Source organism: Pseudorca crassidens, chromosome 7 (genome assembly GCF_039906515.1).
Source record: "Pseudorca crassidens isolate mPseCra1 chromosome 7, mPseCra1.hap1, whole genome shotgun sequence".
Taxonomy (NCBI): domain Eukaryota; kingdom Metazoa; phylum Chordata; class Mammalia; order Artiodactyla; family Delphinidae; genus Pseudorca; species Pseudorca crassidens.
Window position 1 is genome coordinate 106371190 of NC_090302.1, and position 16890 is coordinate 106388079.

The following is a 16890-nucleotide window of genomic DNA, read 5'->3' on the forward strand; positions in this document are numbered from 1 at the left end:
CATACACTGGAAGTTAGGATTAGAGGCTTGATTAGATTCAGGTTAAATAGTTTTTGACAAGAGTACTTCATAGATTGTTTAGGGAGGACATTTACTAATGGCTGCAGTTAACTTTGAAACACATCAAAATAAAATGAATAGGGAGATGGATATGTGATAAACTAGGTATAGTAAAATATTAGATGGTATGGGTACAGATTTTCACTATAAAATTCTTTCATTGTTGCTGTATGTTTGAAATTTTTCACAATAAAACATTGGGGCAAAATGCTTTGTAGGTAATGTATACCTCACGTTACCACATGTCAAGAGGTATGTAGTGTCAGGTAGTAGCACTACTCATGTGCTAAGTTTGATTGTTTGTTAAAGTGGTGGCCACCGGATCCTGTTTTTGCAGCTTTTAAATAATCTGTAGGGCATTACTTTGCCGCTGGATGAATAGCCTTTTCTGCAACAAGCTTTGCCAGTGGTCTTAGCGTCCATTGATGATGCTCACCTGAATCAGTTATTCTGATGGGGGATTGCAAAATGGTGATGATGTAATCTAGCATTCCTTCAATATTTACTAGCTGGCAGTTTTTCTACAAAGAGGAACTTCCCTTTTTAGATATTTTTCTAATGATATCTAGATATACAGGCAAACCTCTCAAAATAATGACTCTGTTGTTGCTGCCATTAGTTAAATGTTCTAAAACAGCACAGTTTAGTAGAAATATAATGCAAATGACATATGTAATTTAAATTATCTAGTAGCCACATTTTAAAAAGAAGAAATAGCTAAAATTAATTTTGATAATGTATCAATATTTATGCTTGTATTATCACTTCAACATTTAATCAACACTTCAAAAAATTACTGAGAGCTTTCCTTCTCTCTCTTCCTTCAGTCCTTCCTTTCTTCCTTTTTTTCTCTCTTTCTCTCTTTTTCCTTTTCTTTCTTTTTCTTTGAAATACAATGTGTATTTTACACTTAAAGCACATGCCATCTGCAATCAGCCATATTTCAAGTGCTCAATAACCACGTGTGGCTAGCGGCTACCATATAGGACAGCGCAGTCTAAAGACTCATGTTGAGGCAGCACTTCCATCTGAGCTCTAAGCAGTCTTCCCAAAGAGCTGACTTCTCCCGTGACTCACAGCAGAGCAAATCAGATGGAAAGGAACAAAAACTTGGCACTTGGTCTGTTTAATAGAGCAGCTTAGGCTATGATATTGATAACAAGAGTTGGGCTAGGTAAATAAGGAACTGTGCCCAAGGGCTTCATAAACCTGGTCACATGCCAGCAATTGGCTACCAGGGGGAGTATCAGAGGGATTGTTAAGATGTTCCAAAATATATACAGCAGAGCAATGAAGAATTTGAAAGACAAACACAAGTCCAGCTGTGCCAGGTAATCAGCCTCCATAAGAGAAGGGATTTTTGTCTCTTGGATTTGGCACTTAGATCAGTGCCTGACATGTAATCTAATCATAGCTGGTAAAGCTAAATTACCACACTGGATTTCAGGGCTGGACTTCAATCTCAGACAGGGACTGGGATACCAGGAAAATGAATTCATTACAAGCGGGAAGGCGGACTATCATGTCGGCATTGTTGTAGCTGATGTGAGAGCACTGCCGACTGTGGAATACTACTATTGGAATCCAGTTTTAACAGGAAAATGGGAAAGGGCTAACAGCATTCATCCAGCTGTTAATTAGCAGGTGTTTTTTTCTTTAAGGATATAGTGCCTCCTCCTTTTAACAGTAAGTACCCCTAATTATATGCATTTGCTTTTCTATGAAGTTGCATTACCAACTGTCCCCCTGTAAAAGGACTTCCTATTTTTTATTTAAGAATCAAATCCATTCTAGTTCTGAGTTCTTTCTAGCTTCCTAGTCCAGTTCTTTGTAGTCTAGTTTCTAGTTTTCTGTAGGATGTAATTCAGAGTTAGCTGAAAAGAAGGGGATAAGTTTGTAATTGTCAAATTGGTCCTTTTTGTTGCATCAACAGTAATTGGATATTACCAGTTGAAATTTAATTTTTTTAAGTTTTTCTTTGCACTTTCACCTTTATTAAAAGAGCTAATATGGTATAGAATTTTTTCTAGATAAATGCAGTTTTATTTTATTGAGTTTAAAATAACCCTTGGTTTTAGCTAAAGAATTTATTCTTATTTCATGGACACTTTGGAACTATTATATGATGATAGTTCCAAATTAATATTGTGTGATAAGATGAACTAACATTACATTAGCATCTAAGAATACCTTATCCAGTGTCTAGTCAGTATTCACTTTTATATAATACATCAGAATTTTCTTTGCAAGTCATTGCAGAGGTGATTGGAATCCAACTAAATGTCCCTCAGTCGAGAAGTGGTTAAATAAATTATGGTATATCTGTATAATGGAATACTGTGGAGGCTATATAGCTTTTTTTTTTTTTTTGCGCAGTACATGGGCCGCTCACCGTTGCGGCCCCTCCCGCCGCGGAGCACAGGCTCCGGACACTCAGGCCCAGCGGTCATGGCCCATGGGCCCAGCCTCTCTGTGGTATGCGGGATCCTCCCAGACCGGGGCATGAACCCGTGCCCCCCGCATCGGCAGGCAGACTCCCAACCACTGCGCCACCAGGGAAGCCCTATATAGCAATTTTTTTTAAGGTGGCTTTATATGAATTGAATTTATATGTAGGAATATCAAATTCATCAGTGAATAAAGTAAGGTAGAAAACAATGGATATAGTATATTGCCATTTATGTAGGGAATACACACACACACACACATGTGATTATATAAACTTGGAACATCTCTGGAAGGGTATATTAGGAACCGATAAGAATAGCTCTGTGGCGGGGAACTGAGAGAAGGGGAGGATGGGAGTGGCAGGGACACTGTTAACTATGTAACCTTTTTGTGTCTTTCTAAATTTTATTCCATGCACTTGTGTTGTATATTCCAAAAATACATATAAAGTGTAAAGAAAATAAGAGAGGGAGGGAGGCAAAGAGGGAGAGAGGCAAAAAAAGAAATTAATCTACCTTGTTAATAGCTTTTAAGATATAAAACAACTGAAGAACCTAGGTTTACATAGTTCAGACCTGGTTTTGAGAGGCAGTTAGGTAGAGAAATAAGATGTCAGTGATTTTTATTGATAGTTCTTTTATTTCATGTTTTTTCTCTGTCCAGGACAGATAGCTCATTGGAAGAAATGTAAATGGTACCATCACTTTGCATATATTCTGACAAAAAATGCAAAATTAAGGACACTCACACGGTGAAAAAGTACTTTTTTTCCCTCTAAATTTAAGCATTTAGAAAAAAACCAAAAAGTATTTGTACATTCTGTGCCTTTATCCCTGGGCTCAGAGCATTTCTCTCTGTATACGTTGATTGATGTTCTTCTCTTTTTCAACCTCTTCACTCTGGATCCATTTGAATAGGTTTTTTTAGTCTCTCTTTTAGTGGACTCAGCAAGAAAAATAATAGAGTGCATATTTAAGTTATTTTTACTGATAATCCTATAGATACAGTGTAGTTCTCTGCTAAACAGACCAATCACCAGAATTTCCCAGCATAATCTAAAGCCTGCCAAGGCTTATGAATAAAATAGGCTGATGGAAACTGATCAAATACATTTTATCTTGTTTCTTATGAAAACATTTACAAGAAAATGCCTATTTTTAAAAAGCAGTGAGTACTAAATTCAGTATGGTTGATATCAAGAGCCCCTTTATTTAATCAAATTAAGCTCAACAGTCCTCTCTCTTGTCTAATTTAAACATTACTATAGCAGACAGGGTTTGATGAGTTCTTCTTGGCTCATGGCGGTGATTCTGCATATTTCTAAATTAAACAATTAAATAAAGTTTGCACATGAAGTAAATTTGGAGAGCAGAGTATGCCTCCTCCCTTCACTGTTGCAGGGAGTAGAGCCTCAGGGAAATCATGTTTATGATGTGGGGGAAGATGAAAAATTACTTTTGGAGAAGCTAGTGTCTATGAATGGAGCAGTAATAACATGCTTGTAGTCATTCTTTTATTAGCTGATTGGCAAAGGCTCACCCGAAAGTAACCCTGATAAGCAAGAAAATGATTATAGATGCAAAGAGAACAGTTACCAAAATGTTAAAATCTATCAGCAAATTAGGAAGAGTTTTGTTTTCTCTGGGTTTAGATCTGCTAGATAAATCTGCAATATTTTGTCTTAATGGGGACCCAGATATAATGTGGAGAAAAAAACGTTTCTGTAGAGAACACAGGTAACACGCTTCCTATAGGGAAGAAAATAGTGGGTTCTTTAGCCAATCTAGAATGCCTGTATTTTACTTCAGAGGGATTTAAATTCTTACATACATTGTTCCTGCATAATTGTGAACCCATTCTTGGGTTATTCATTGCTCTCCATCTGTTTCAACCAAAGCAAGAGGAACAGGTTTCTAGAACAAATCTGTTGTAGTGTTTCCAGAGTTTTTCTTGTGCTTTTTCTTTTTTTTTTTTTTTTTTTTTTGCCACGCGGCTTGCGGGATCTTAGTTCCCCAAACAGGGATCGAACCCATGCCCTCGGCAGTGAAAACGTAGAGTCCTAACCACTGGACCACCTGGTAATTAATTCCCTCTTCTGCTATTTTTTTTTTTTTTTTTTTTTTTGCGGTACGAGGGCCTCTCACTGTTGTGGCCTCTCCCGTTGCGGAGCACAGGCTCTGGACGCGCAGGCTCAGCGGCCATGGCTCACGGGCCCAGCCGCTCCACGGCATGTGGGATCTTCCCAGACCGCGGCACGAACCCGTGTCCCCTGCATCGGCAGGCGGACTCTCAACCACTGCGCCACTAGGGAAGCCCTCTTCTGCTATTTTTAAATACTACTACATTGAAAAAGAAAAAGAACAAGACAAAAACCTCAAAAGAAATATGATAATATTATGTTTCAAATTAAGTATGTTTACAAGTTTGAAATTATTCGGAGTTTCCACCTTCTATGCATAACTTGCCTTGATTTCTTTTAAAGTAACCAGGCCATTACTTACTTCTCTCTCTTCTTTTTTTTCCTCCTTCCCTCTCTCCCCCTTTCTTTGACTTCCTGACCAATTTTATTTCATCTAAGTTTCCTTTTTATAGAAAACCTGGACAATACAGGATATTGTAAAGAAGCATAGTTATATTACCAATAAACCCTAATACCAGGGAAGAACCATTATTATCAGTTGGCTCATTTCCTTCAACCTCATGACTCAGTTAAGATTCTTTGTATTCTTTGTTTTATTTGTGCCCATTTATCACTCTAAGAAAGCATGCCATAGTTACAGATATGGCCTACTAGTAGCAACTTACTGACCTATTTCTCACCCTCCACCCAATGAAGCCCTGAAACCCTCTATCCTTTTACCAGAGCCAGACCTTGGATGAGAGGACCTGGCTGCCTTAACCAGGTCATTTCTACCTCTGTCTTTATTAGCCATGGTAGCAAATTTGGCTCCGTTTTGGACCTTTTATCATGGCTGTAGAATAAAGCTTATATAATCTAGCTTAGGTAGATTCCAGAGCCCTCATTATACTGTCAATCCTGCTTGCATCCCGAAAAGTACCAAAACAAGGAGTTTGAAACCCTCTAGACCCATAGTTACTTCTTACGCCTAAACTTTGTTAACTTTGAATTGAGCCCAGACCTAATTGCCAAGTTATTTTGGCAGAATGGATCCCTCTTTCTTGAACTACCTAAAGAAAGGTTTCAGTTTAGAGTTTCATAGTGTGTAGGACAGGAATTTTTTAAATCAGGGGTTAGCAAACTCTTCCTGTAAAGGGCCAGATAGTAAATATTTTAAGCTTTGCAAGCTGTGTGGTCTCTGTCACAGCTACGCAACTCTGCATTATAGTACCAAAAAGAGACAATATGTAAATGAACGAGTGTGGCTGTGTGGCAGTGTGGCAGAAGACCAGAATGTGCCACACCTTTTAAGCCAGTAGGTCTCTAATGTGTCGGTGACACACTTGCCCATTTGAGGAAGAGGTCAGATATTTACTTTACATCACACATGACAGGAAATCATATATCTATTAAGAGTTCAAACAAAAGTAAAAACTATAAAAGTATTCTGAGTTATATAAAATGCATTGACCATAAAAGAACAGATTAACAGATTTGACTGTACAAAAATTAAGATCTCGAAACATCATAAATAAAAAGATGAATGAAAAGCTGGAGAAAAATAGTTGCAATCTGTATGACTAGCAATTGGTATGGTATCTACACACCAATAAGAGGAGTAACTCAAAAGAAAAAAGGACAAAAGATATAAATTCACAAGAGAAGTAATTGTCAGAAACAGGAAAAGATGCTCATTCTTACTAATAGTGAAATCTTTATATATTAAAGAGAATTTTTTGTCTGCCAAATTTATAAATGTGAATAATTAATAACGCTTATACTAATAATACTCAGTGTGTCAGGGAATTGGGGAAATAAACAACTGGAGGTGGTTGTGATGTCTTATATTAGTTCTATATTATTGTGTAACAAATTACCCTACAGGTTAGGAGCTGAAAACAGCAAACATTTATTATCTCACAATTTCTGTGGGTCAGGAATTCAGGAGCAGCTTAGCTAAGGAGGTTCTGGCTCAGAGTTCTCATGACATTGTAGTCGAGCTGTCAGCCAGGTCTGCAGTCACCAGGGCAGGACAGTCTGCTTCTAAGGTCACTCCCATGAGTCTTGGAAAGCCCCAGGTCGTTATTGCCTATTGGCCAGAGATAGCAGGTCCTCCACATGGGCCTGGCCATTGGCTTGCTGAGTGTTCTTGCTACATGGCAGCTAGTTTTCCCCTGAGCAAGTGATCTAAGAGCCAGAGCAGCAACACAGACACCACAGTGTATTCTACAGTCTAATCCCTGAAAGTGGCATATCATTACTTCTACCATATGTTATTGGTCACATAAACTAATCCTGGTACAACGAGGTGAATACCAGGAGTTGGCAATCCTTAGGAGCCACCTTGGAAGCTGGCTACCACACAACTATATTAGGGCTGTATGTCTAGGGCCTTATTTCTGTCAGCTGGGCTCTACACTTCTCCACATGGTGTCTGCTGCAGCTAGAATGTCCAAACTGGCTTTTTTCCTCAAATGTCTGGCACCTGGGTGGGTTTCACAGGAGCACCTGGAGGCAGACTGGGCATCTTTCACTCCATGTGGCTAGCTTTGGCTTCCTTACAACATCGTGGTCTCAGGGTAGTCATACTTCTTATATGGCAGCTGGCTTCCCCCAGAACCAGCATTCCAGGAGATCTAGTCAGAAGTTGCAAAGCTCCTTATGACCTAGCCTCAAACTATGTCCATGTTGTCAAAAGGCGTCACAGCACCAGCTCAGATTCAGGGGCATGATTACCAGGAGGTGTGACTTATTGTGAAGGGCCATCCTTGGAACCTATCCCAGGGAATTATGCTTAGGAGAGATGATGCTGGCTTACTCTAAAGTGGTAGCAGTGAAGGTAATATAAATTCGTCTGATTCTGGATATAGTTTGAAGATAAAATTGACAGGATTTGCCTGTGCATTAGATATATAGTAGGTGGGGAAAAATAGCAGAGGCAAAGGTGATTCTGAGATTTTTGAGCTGAGCAATTTAAAGAATAGGGATGCCATTTACTTGAATGGGAGAGAATGCAGGACAACAGGTTTGGAAAGGAAAATCGGGATTGGTTGAAATATTGGACATCTGTATGAGACAGTGCATATAAAGATGTAGCCATTAAGGGGACATCAAGAAACAAATCTGTGTGTAGTAAAGTAGAAATGCTACCCTTGGTATTAATTGCAAGGTACAATAAATAGAGTATAATTCCTGTTATGAAGAAAGAAATATATGCATACATGCATTATCACCAGTTCAGGCTGAGAAAAGTCTAGTCTGATTTAGTAAAATATCTCAATTGTACATTTTTTTCCATTGGTTTTATTACATTCAAGAGGTAAAAAAATAGTATAGCATTAACAGGTAGTAGACTTATGGAGATCTGAATTAGTTAATAGACTAAAAACATATCAAATATCATCTCTTCTTTTGATGCTATATTTGACTTTTTTTAAAAGAGTTTGCAACAATTAGTGTTATTTTAAATTCATCTCCTACGTGCATACATTGATTAAAGGGCTCCATTTTCTCAACAACAAGAAGTCTTTTGAATGGTAATGAAAGGTTCTGAACGTGTAGGATACATTGTTCAGAAAGATTAAAACTGTCAAGTAGGAATTTCAAGAGAAATTTTTCAGAGGAAGATACTCTGATTAAGGGTTGTCACTGGGCCAAAGACCGTATGTCCTTATTCCCCTGAAGAGACAGATTTTGAGCTTTGTTTCAAAAATTGACATAAACAAAGATAAAAGACAAATGACTAACTGAAAAAAATGACATATAAAATAATAATGGGGGAGTTCCCTGGCAGTGCAGTGGTTAGGACACTGCACTTTCACTGCTGAGAGCATAGATTCAATCCCTGGTCGGGGAACTAGGATCCTGCAAGCCACGCAGCGTGGCAAAATAAAATAAAATAAGCAAAGTAAAGTAAAATAGATGGACTTTTTAAGGAAGAGTTTTTGTCTCCTTGGATTTTTATTTTGGTCAAATAATGTTTTTAAAATATAAATACCAAAAGTATTGGGCCTGCAATTTCCAGTGAAGGGGCACAAGTTTATTGTTGATTTCATGATATATTTGTCATATTGGTTTTAGTAAATTGCAAGATATTTGCCCAAAAAAGTCTCATTTATTTCAGGAGCTACACTAAGTATGAGACCCGCGCCCATTCCAATAGAGGACCCGGAATGGAGACAAACGCCTCCCCCAGTCTCAGCTACATCTGGCACCTTCCGACTGCGACGAGGGAGTCGATTTACCTGGAGAAAGGAGTGCCTGGCTGTCATGGAAAGGTACATGTCTCCTTTTCCTAGGAGCAATCTCCCAAACTTAGGAAAGAGAAACTTAGGATAGATTTGGACACTTTTCATTTCAAACAAGTAATTTGAGATCTAGGTTTTATCTCTAAAAGTATTTTGGAGTACTATAAGTGCTGTATTATTGAAATAAAATGATCTTACCATTGAGAATTCATAAAACCAGAGTTAGTATCTATCAATATAATTTTTGTCCTCAGTAATTTAAGAAACTTTAGAATAATTTTTTTGAGTTTAGATCTTTGTATTATGTTTTAGAAAGACTCTTTGAAGTCTTATTTTCATAAAAAATATTAAATAATTGTGTAGGAGGCCACTGAGACTTAACTTTCTTTGATAAGGAGTATAGCCTAGATGAGCTTAGTCCCAGAGGTTAGAAGTACATGTTTTTGACTTTGATTTCATATCCTCTGACTCTAGCACCGGTACCTGATCCATAGTGGTGCTTTTTTTTATTTTAAGTTTTTTTTTTTTTTACAGTTTAAAAAAAAAATTAATTGAGTTATTTTTTTGTCTGCATTGGGTCTTGGTTGCCGCACGCAGGCTTTCTCTGGTTGCGACGAGCAGGGGCTATTCTTCATTGTGGTGCGCGGGCTTCTCATTGCAGTGGGTCTCTTATTGGGGAGCATGGGCTCTAGGCGCGAGGGCTTCAGTAGTTGCAGCACGCAAGCTCAGTAGTTGTGGCTCGACGGTTCTAGAGCACAGGCTCAGTAGTTGTGGCGCACGGGCTTAGTTGCTCTGCGGCATGTGAGATCTTCCTGGACCAGGGATCAAACCTGTATCCCCTGCATTGGCAGGCGGATTTTTAACCACTATGCCACCAGGGAAGTCCCGGTACTCAGTACTTTTTAAACTTGAATTTGACCTTAGCTTCAGTTTTTCCTATTGGAAATCATATAAGTTAATTAAATATGGTTATGAAATGTTCAATATATTTAGGGTGGATCCTATAGTATAATTATCCTTTTAGTCTCCTACCTGTAAGTAATGTTTACAGAATCTTGGTTTGATGGAGTTTATATGCAATAAGGTAGTAATTTTCTATTAGAAAAGTATTTACTTCCTAAGATTAAAATGTAGAGAAAAAGAATATATTAGGCAGAGGTGAAAACAATTGAACTTTTTCATATTGTGATTTCTCAATAATTTAAATAATAGAAAAGAGTGGAATTGAATGTTTAAAACTAGATTTAAATTCTAATCATGTACATATTTATACTGAGCCAGTTTCACATTTTTTTTCCTATTATCTAATCTGACCAATCGAATGGTATACTGAAAAGAGCATTTGGCTCAGAGTCAGAAGACCTGAAGCCTGATTTTGGCTTTGCTATTAACCAGCTGTGGGACTTTGTTCAGGTCAGAAATTCTGAGCTTTAGCTTCCTTATCTCTAAAATATAACTTGTTCTGCACATATAAACTTCGATTAACCAGGTAGTTTTTCCCTGAGGAAGAATTCCAACTAATAAATGGAAAAAAGATGATTAGACTATCATTATTATCAGACAATAATCATTGATAGCTGCTAACATCCCATAAAGATATACAAGGAGGTATTATGTACTTAGAGGATGTTAAGACACCACCTACAGAGTATTCTTTCTAACAAAATTGAAGCTGAATCAAATCGAATTTCTAGATCCAACTCCAGGTTTTTAGGAAATATGGAACAAAATTCTGTTAACACCACAGGGGTTTAAGTCAACCAGATTCATGGTGTGAGAGACCCTAAGAATAATAACTCAGTTTCTTCAAGTGTTTATTTTTTTTTAAATCTTCAGACAGTTGAAGAAATTTGAACACTGGATAAATAGTGATTCTTGTTTCAGTTACGATAATGGTCACTTATATGTAAACGGTACTACATTTATAAAAATTAGAGTTCTTGTCTTTTAGAAACATGTATTAAAATGTATAATAATATGATGAAGTGATATCTGGGATTTACCTCAGAATAACACAAGGCGTAAAGGCAGGGGCAAGGGTGTGTATAAAACGAGTGGTATCAGTAAATTACTGATTTCTATAGTTAGGTGATGTTTACCTGGGGGTTCATAGTATGGTTCTCTCCACTTTGTATGTATATTATGTGCGTGTTAAAGGATGCTCTAAATTTTGGATCAAATCACATGGAACTAGGAGAAATGTAAAGCCTTCATATATCACAAAAACTTAACTACATGATGTTATCTAATAGTAACATTTACTTAATAAATATTTGATTGTCACTGTAGTGACAGCAGTACAATAGTGAACATTGCAAACTCCCTCCTAAAGAGTCAGGTTGGAGAAACAGAAGTTAATGAAACAGTCATACAAATCAAGGTAAAATTGCAATTGTAATACATGTAGGAAAGGAAAGGTACATTGTGCTTCAAGATCTTGCATTGATTAAGAGAGGATGTGGTGATTTAATTAGGTCAAAAGGAAGGGGGAAAATATTGCAGATAGAAAGGAGAGCTATAGTCATCTAGAACTGTGCTGTCTGATCATGGCCACCTGTGGCTATTTAGATTTAAATTATATAAATTTTTAAAAATTTAAAATTCAGTTCCTCAGTCACACTAGCCACATTTCAAGCGCCCAGTAGTCATATATGGTTACTGACTATAGTTTTAGACAACACAGATATGTAACATTTCTATCATCACAGAAAATTTTGTCAGACAGCTCTAATACAGAACAACTGTAGCTCATCCCCAATAGAAAAACAGTGGTTATATTTGACCCATAATGATTTGTTTCTATTTTTCTCTTTACTCAAAATTTTAAGGAAATACAAATATAAATTAAAAAGCAAACATTAAGTACATTGAAATATTTTAGAAAATGTCCTATGTGACCATGACAGAAACAGATAAATATTTCACTAATTCACGTAACAAAAGTATTGTGCTTCTGCATCCTTTTCCACATCTGGCCCTGCTTTTCAGAGTACAAGATTTAATAATTCATTGTTTATAATGATGGGTCTTTTCTCTCTAATTAGCATTCATTCATTCATTCACCTGTTCATTAAACATGTATTTTTACACATGACATTTGGTCTCTTGAGTCGCTTAATTTTAACAGTTTCTTATACATACGTAAACACACATACACAGACACGTTTTCCATGCTGTTTATTTGTTAAAGAGACCATGATATTTTGTCCTGTTGATTTTCCCACATTTTAGATTTGGCCAGTTACATCCTCTTACTGTCTCATTACATGACCCCATATTTTCTGTAGACTGATAGTTAGATCTAGAGCCCTGATTAGATTCTGGTTCAATTTTTTGGCACATAACTGGTACTTTGTTCTTCCTATTACATTGTATAAGGAGATGCATAATGTCTGGTTGTCTCCCATTTTTAGTAACTATAAGGTTAATCAGTAGATTCAGCGCTATCATCCTGATCCACTTATTAGAAAGGTCCCCATATACAGCATAGTTTAGGGCAGTGATTCTTAACCTTGGCTGCATATTAGGATCATCTGGGAGCTTTAAAAAACACCAGTGAGACTGTACCCCTGACCAACTGAATTGTAATCTCTGGGTGGGGGACCTAGGCAGAGGTATATTTAGAAAGCTCCCAAGTGATTCTGAAGGGCACTCAGGATTGAGAACCACTGTTTTGTATCCATTGATGATTTTTTCCTAGTCACTTTCTTCATAAGAGGTTTGCAAAATGGTTATATTCCAATTTTTTTTACTTCTTCTGCACTGATAAGCTCGAGTTCTTCTTCTATAAAGAAGAACTTTCCTCTCATTAACTCTTTAGTTGCCCAGAAATATATTTCCTCACAAACTTGGGGAGGTACTATGATATAAGCAATTATAGAACTGGGGAATGAATGCTATTATGAAAATGGGTAATTAAATTTATGGGATCATATGAGATGCCGGCAAGCAGAGGAGAGAGTCAGGAAGACTTTACCAAAGTGGTGACATTTTGGCTGCATTTTGATGGATGATGGATAGGAGTTCACCAGTTAGACAGTCATAGAAAGGATAGTATGAGTAGGAGATTCTCTGTGGCGGAAGATAGGGTTTTTCATCAGGAGCATCTCTACTTTGATTATACAGGACTTAGTCATACTATGCACTCTATAATTAATAAGACCATGCTTAATTATACCATAGCTTTGGTGTTCAGGCTTTATCATAAAGGAGATTGCACCTGATCAGATTAGTCTGTTAGATAACGTTAGTAGGGGTATGGAAGATCGGCAAGAAATCAGCCAGCTAAGTATGCATTTGAACTTATACCAGATGCCTAAAGCCGAGGTAAAATAAATGTAAGTTGTAGTGTCTGCCCTCATATATCTTAAGATAAAAATAGTTTACATTTCAGTAGGATTTTACAGTGTATAATTATTAATCTTATTGATAATTATTCTATATGATAAGTGAGCTTATTTAATCTTCACGATTCTGTACTGTGGATATCTTATTATTTATAGTTTATATATAAGAGCCTCAGAGAAAAGAAGTGACTAGCTTATATGTAAATGGGTTGAGGAGGGATAGATGGAGGCTGTTAGGGTAATCTGTGCATCAGTGATGAGGGCCCAAGCTATAATATTAAAGCAAAGGGCAAGAAAGTGGATAGAAGATAATAGATATCAGAAAAAATTTGAAGAAAAGAACAACCTAAGCTAGTCACAGATTGAACATAGAGATGACAGAGCAGGAAGTGTAAAAGAGAGTTTAGCAATGGTGATGGTCAAAGAGCATTCATCTGGGAGACAACATCTGTACCATTAGAAAATGGTTTGACTTTGGGCAAATCATTTAATACCTCTTAACCCCAATTACTGTATTTATAAAAAGAAGAGTTAAGTACTATGATAGAGTGAAAAGTCAGAGTCATAGAGACTTAGGGTTTAGTCCCAGTTTCACCTTATATTAATCTTTAGGAATTTCAGTTTTCTGTAAAATGAAGTTGGTTATTATGAGAAGAGTTACGAGAGTTACGTGAGATAATATATGTAAAGCACATAGTAGAATGCCTTTCTCATAAACAGTATTGAACAAATGTTCCCTTTCTACCTAAATTCCTTTCACTTAGAGCTTTGACTGTGAAATCACCTCAAGATTTCTGTGCTAGGAGGTTTCAGTGGCTCTAGAAATGAAGATTTAGGAGTCGTCAATATAGTAGGTGTAGTTAAAGCCATGAGTAAGAATATACCCTGTTTAAATTCATCTCTTCTGTTTCTACATTTTTGCTTATGCTGTGTTCATGTTTTTGCAGCTAAATATGGCTCCAGAAAAACTTAAAACCCTTCTGACTGATCTCATTTTAAATTCATGACCATGAACCTCAAGTGAGTCTTTAATTCTGCCAGACAATCATACTATACCTTCCTGGTTCATTCTTTCCCACTCTCCTAAATAATTATTTCACACTTTGTTCTCTCTGCAAACTCTCCATCCTCAGTCTCATGATGATCTTTCTTTCTATTTAAATGACGAAAGTGAAGGACTCAGGAAAATTTCACTAACTACCCACCTGTTTGCATGTAACACACACATACTATTTTCCTGCCCCTTACCATCCCCAAAGCACTTCAGTAATATTTCCTAGCACATAACTTAGTGGTGCCTGCCTGGCTTACAGTAGATAGATAGATATATATCGATCCCCCTTTTTTGGCCTTTTCCACTTCTCTGACCTCATTGCATTGTCTGTACCACATATTTGACTTTTAAAATATCTAGTTCCAGAAACATTTATTGTCACAAAGGACAATACTGTATGATTCCCTTTATATGAAATATCCAGTTTAAGTAAACCTATAGAGAGACAGAACGTAGATATGTGGTGTCTAGGGCTGGGGAGGTTAGGGATATTGTAGGGGAGGATGAAGGCTAAGGAGTGTTGGGTTTCTTTTTGGGGGTGATAGAAATTTCTAAAATTGTGATAATTTTCACACAACTCTGAATATGCTAAAAGCTATTGAATTATAAATGGGTGAATTTGGGGGTATGTGAATTTTATCTCAGTATAGCTGTTTTTTTAAAGAAACAGTTATTTAGTACAGTATTGGGAGTTCCACATATATTTATCCTCCACATTTAAGCCTCATAACAGTCCTGGTTTCTTCTTTTTCTAATGAGGCAGCCAAGGCTCTAAGAGGTTGAATACCTTCCCAGGACCACAAAGCTAATAAGTGGCCCAGCCACATGTCGACCTTTAGACAGAGCTAACCATGGATTTGAGTTTTCCTTATTAACTAAGAGGGGTATATTTTTATTTGGGTGTACACTGTTTTTAATGTATGGACTTGACCCTTATTAACTCTGACGTCTGATGCCACTAGATTAACATGTGATGTAACCACCTATTTGCTTAAGAACATATGGAGATTGTAAAGAGGGAAAGATAAAACAAAAATGGAAAAATGATTGATAATGGTTGAAGCTGGATAATAGGTACATGGGGGTTCATGGGTATAGTATATTTGTGTAGTTTTGAAATTTTCCATAAAGATTTTTGTTGTTATTATTTAAAGGGGACTTGACTAGATTTTAATGGGCAAAATAGAATTAGATAATTGACTAATTTATTCATTCAATCATTTATTTATAGAGCATCTGTTATGTGCTAGCACTGAGCTAGGCTAAACTCAAGTAGTTTACATATTCACAAGGGGAAGGAGCGACATCTATATTGTATGTCTGAAATACCTGCATGTACAAATAATATAATGTAAGACTCAAATGTGATTTTTATTCAGCAAACCTAACCGTTCCTTTGTTCATTCAATAAAGTACTTACTAGGTATGAGGCAAAGTGCTAGGGATGGAGCGAAGGGATACATTTAAGGGTGAAGAAGTAAAGGATGATGATGAACCTAGCAGAACTGGATAGTCTTTAGAGTTTATGGTCAGAAGTTGTGGAGACCTTATGGCCTAAAATCAAAGCTTCTGATGTACTCTTTCCTTTTTAACCTTTCTGCCGTTCGGACTGGGTATTTTTTCAGCTTTGGAGACAGGTATGTCTTTGGAGTGTTTGGATATTTGACCAGGACACAAAAGCGTGAGACCTGGCTATTGTACCTATTCTGGTCTCAAGGGAGAAAGATGAAAGAAACCTTCGAATCGCCATATATAGGTTTTTCAGCCCAATTAAGCAAGATTGAAAGAGAAGCAACAACTTGAAGAAGGCTTTGACTAGATACAGGATTAAATAAGAGCACCCTGTGACATATAGAAGCAATAGAGTATAATGCTTAAGAGTACCCACTTTGGAACCAGGTCTCTGTATATAGGTTACTTATTGCCGTTATTTTTCATCAGAGTAGCTGAATGATGAGTCTGTATCTGGGAGTGTCCAGGAAAATGAAGGCAAAATGAGTATCGCTGTGTGTGTTTGTAATTAAAACTATTTCATGGTTTTGTTTTGTTTTTTATGGAAACAGCACACCTATAATTTGTATTTTGTTCCTCTTAGATTCTTTTCATGTTCATCTTCAGTGAGCTATTATAAAACAAAATCATTTCTAAAGCCCAGAACCTTCTGAAATTATAAGGAAAACATTTTTGTTGTTGTTGTTTTAACCTTTGTCAATCTCCAAAACAACTCGAAAAAATTAACCCTAATTATTCTCCCCAGCAAAGAATCAGTATTAAAAATTTCAGCTTAAGGGTTTCTCTTCCCCCAAAATTTAAGCATCTAAAAATAGTTTCTTAGGATAAAAGTTACTCTTTATCAACAAAAATAACTTCACAACCACAATACTATAATGAACCAAAATTAAATCATAGCTCTAAATTTGGTGTCACTGCTATTAACCTGACATGTTATATACAGTCTGAATGTGTAATCTGAATTAGAGACCTGGGTCTAGAACACAAATGCATTTTATATAAGTCTGTTGTACATCCTGGGAGAATCAGCATAGAAGAGACAAATCTGTTTGTAAAGTGTGTTTCCAGAATTTTGCTTGAGGTTTCTGTAATTTAATTCTCTTG

General features: G+C 36.7%; 1 protein-coding gene across 9 annotated transcripts in view; it reads left to right on the forward strand.

Moving 5' to 3' along the window:
• Positions 1-16890, forward strand: part of HMBOX1 (homeobox containing 1) — a 109401-nt gene that overhangs the window by 51207 nt on the left and 41304 nt on the right. For all 9 annotated transcript variants that reach the window (XM_067745285.1, XM_067745288.1, XM_067745286.1 and 6 more), the window contains exon 5: positions 8751-8904. In XM_067745285.1, coding sequence (XP_067601386.1) covers positions 8751-8904 — 154 coding nt within the window. The remainder of the gene's footprint in view (positions 1-8750; positions 8905-16890) is intronic.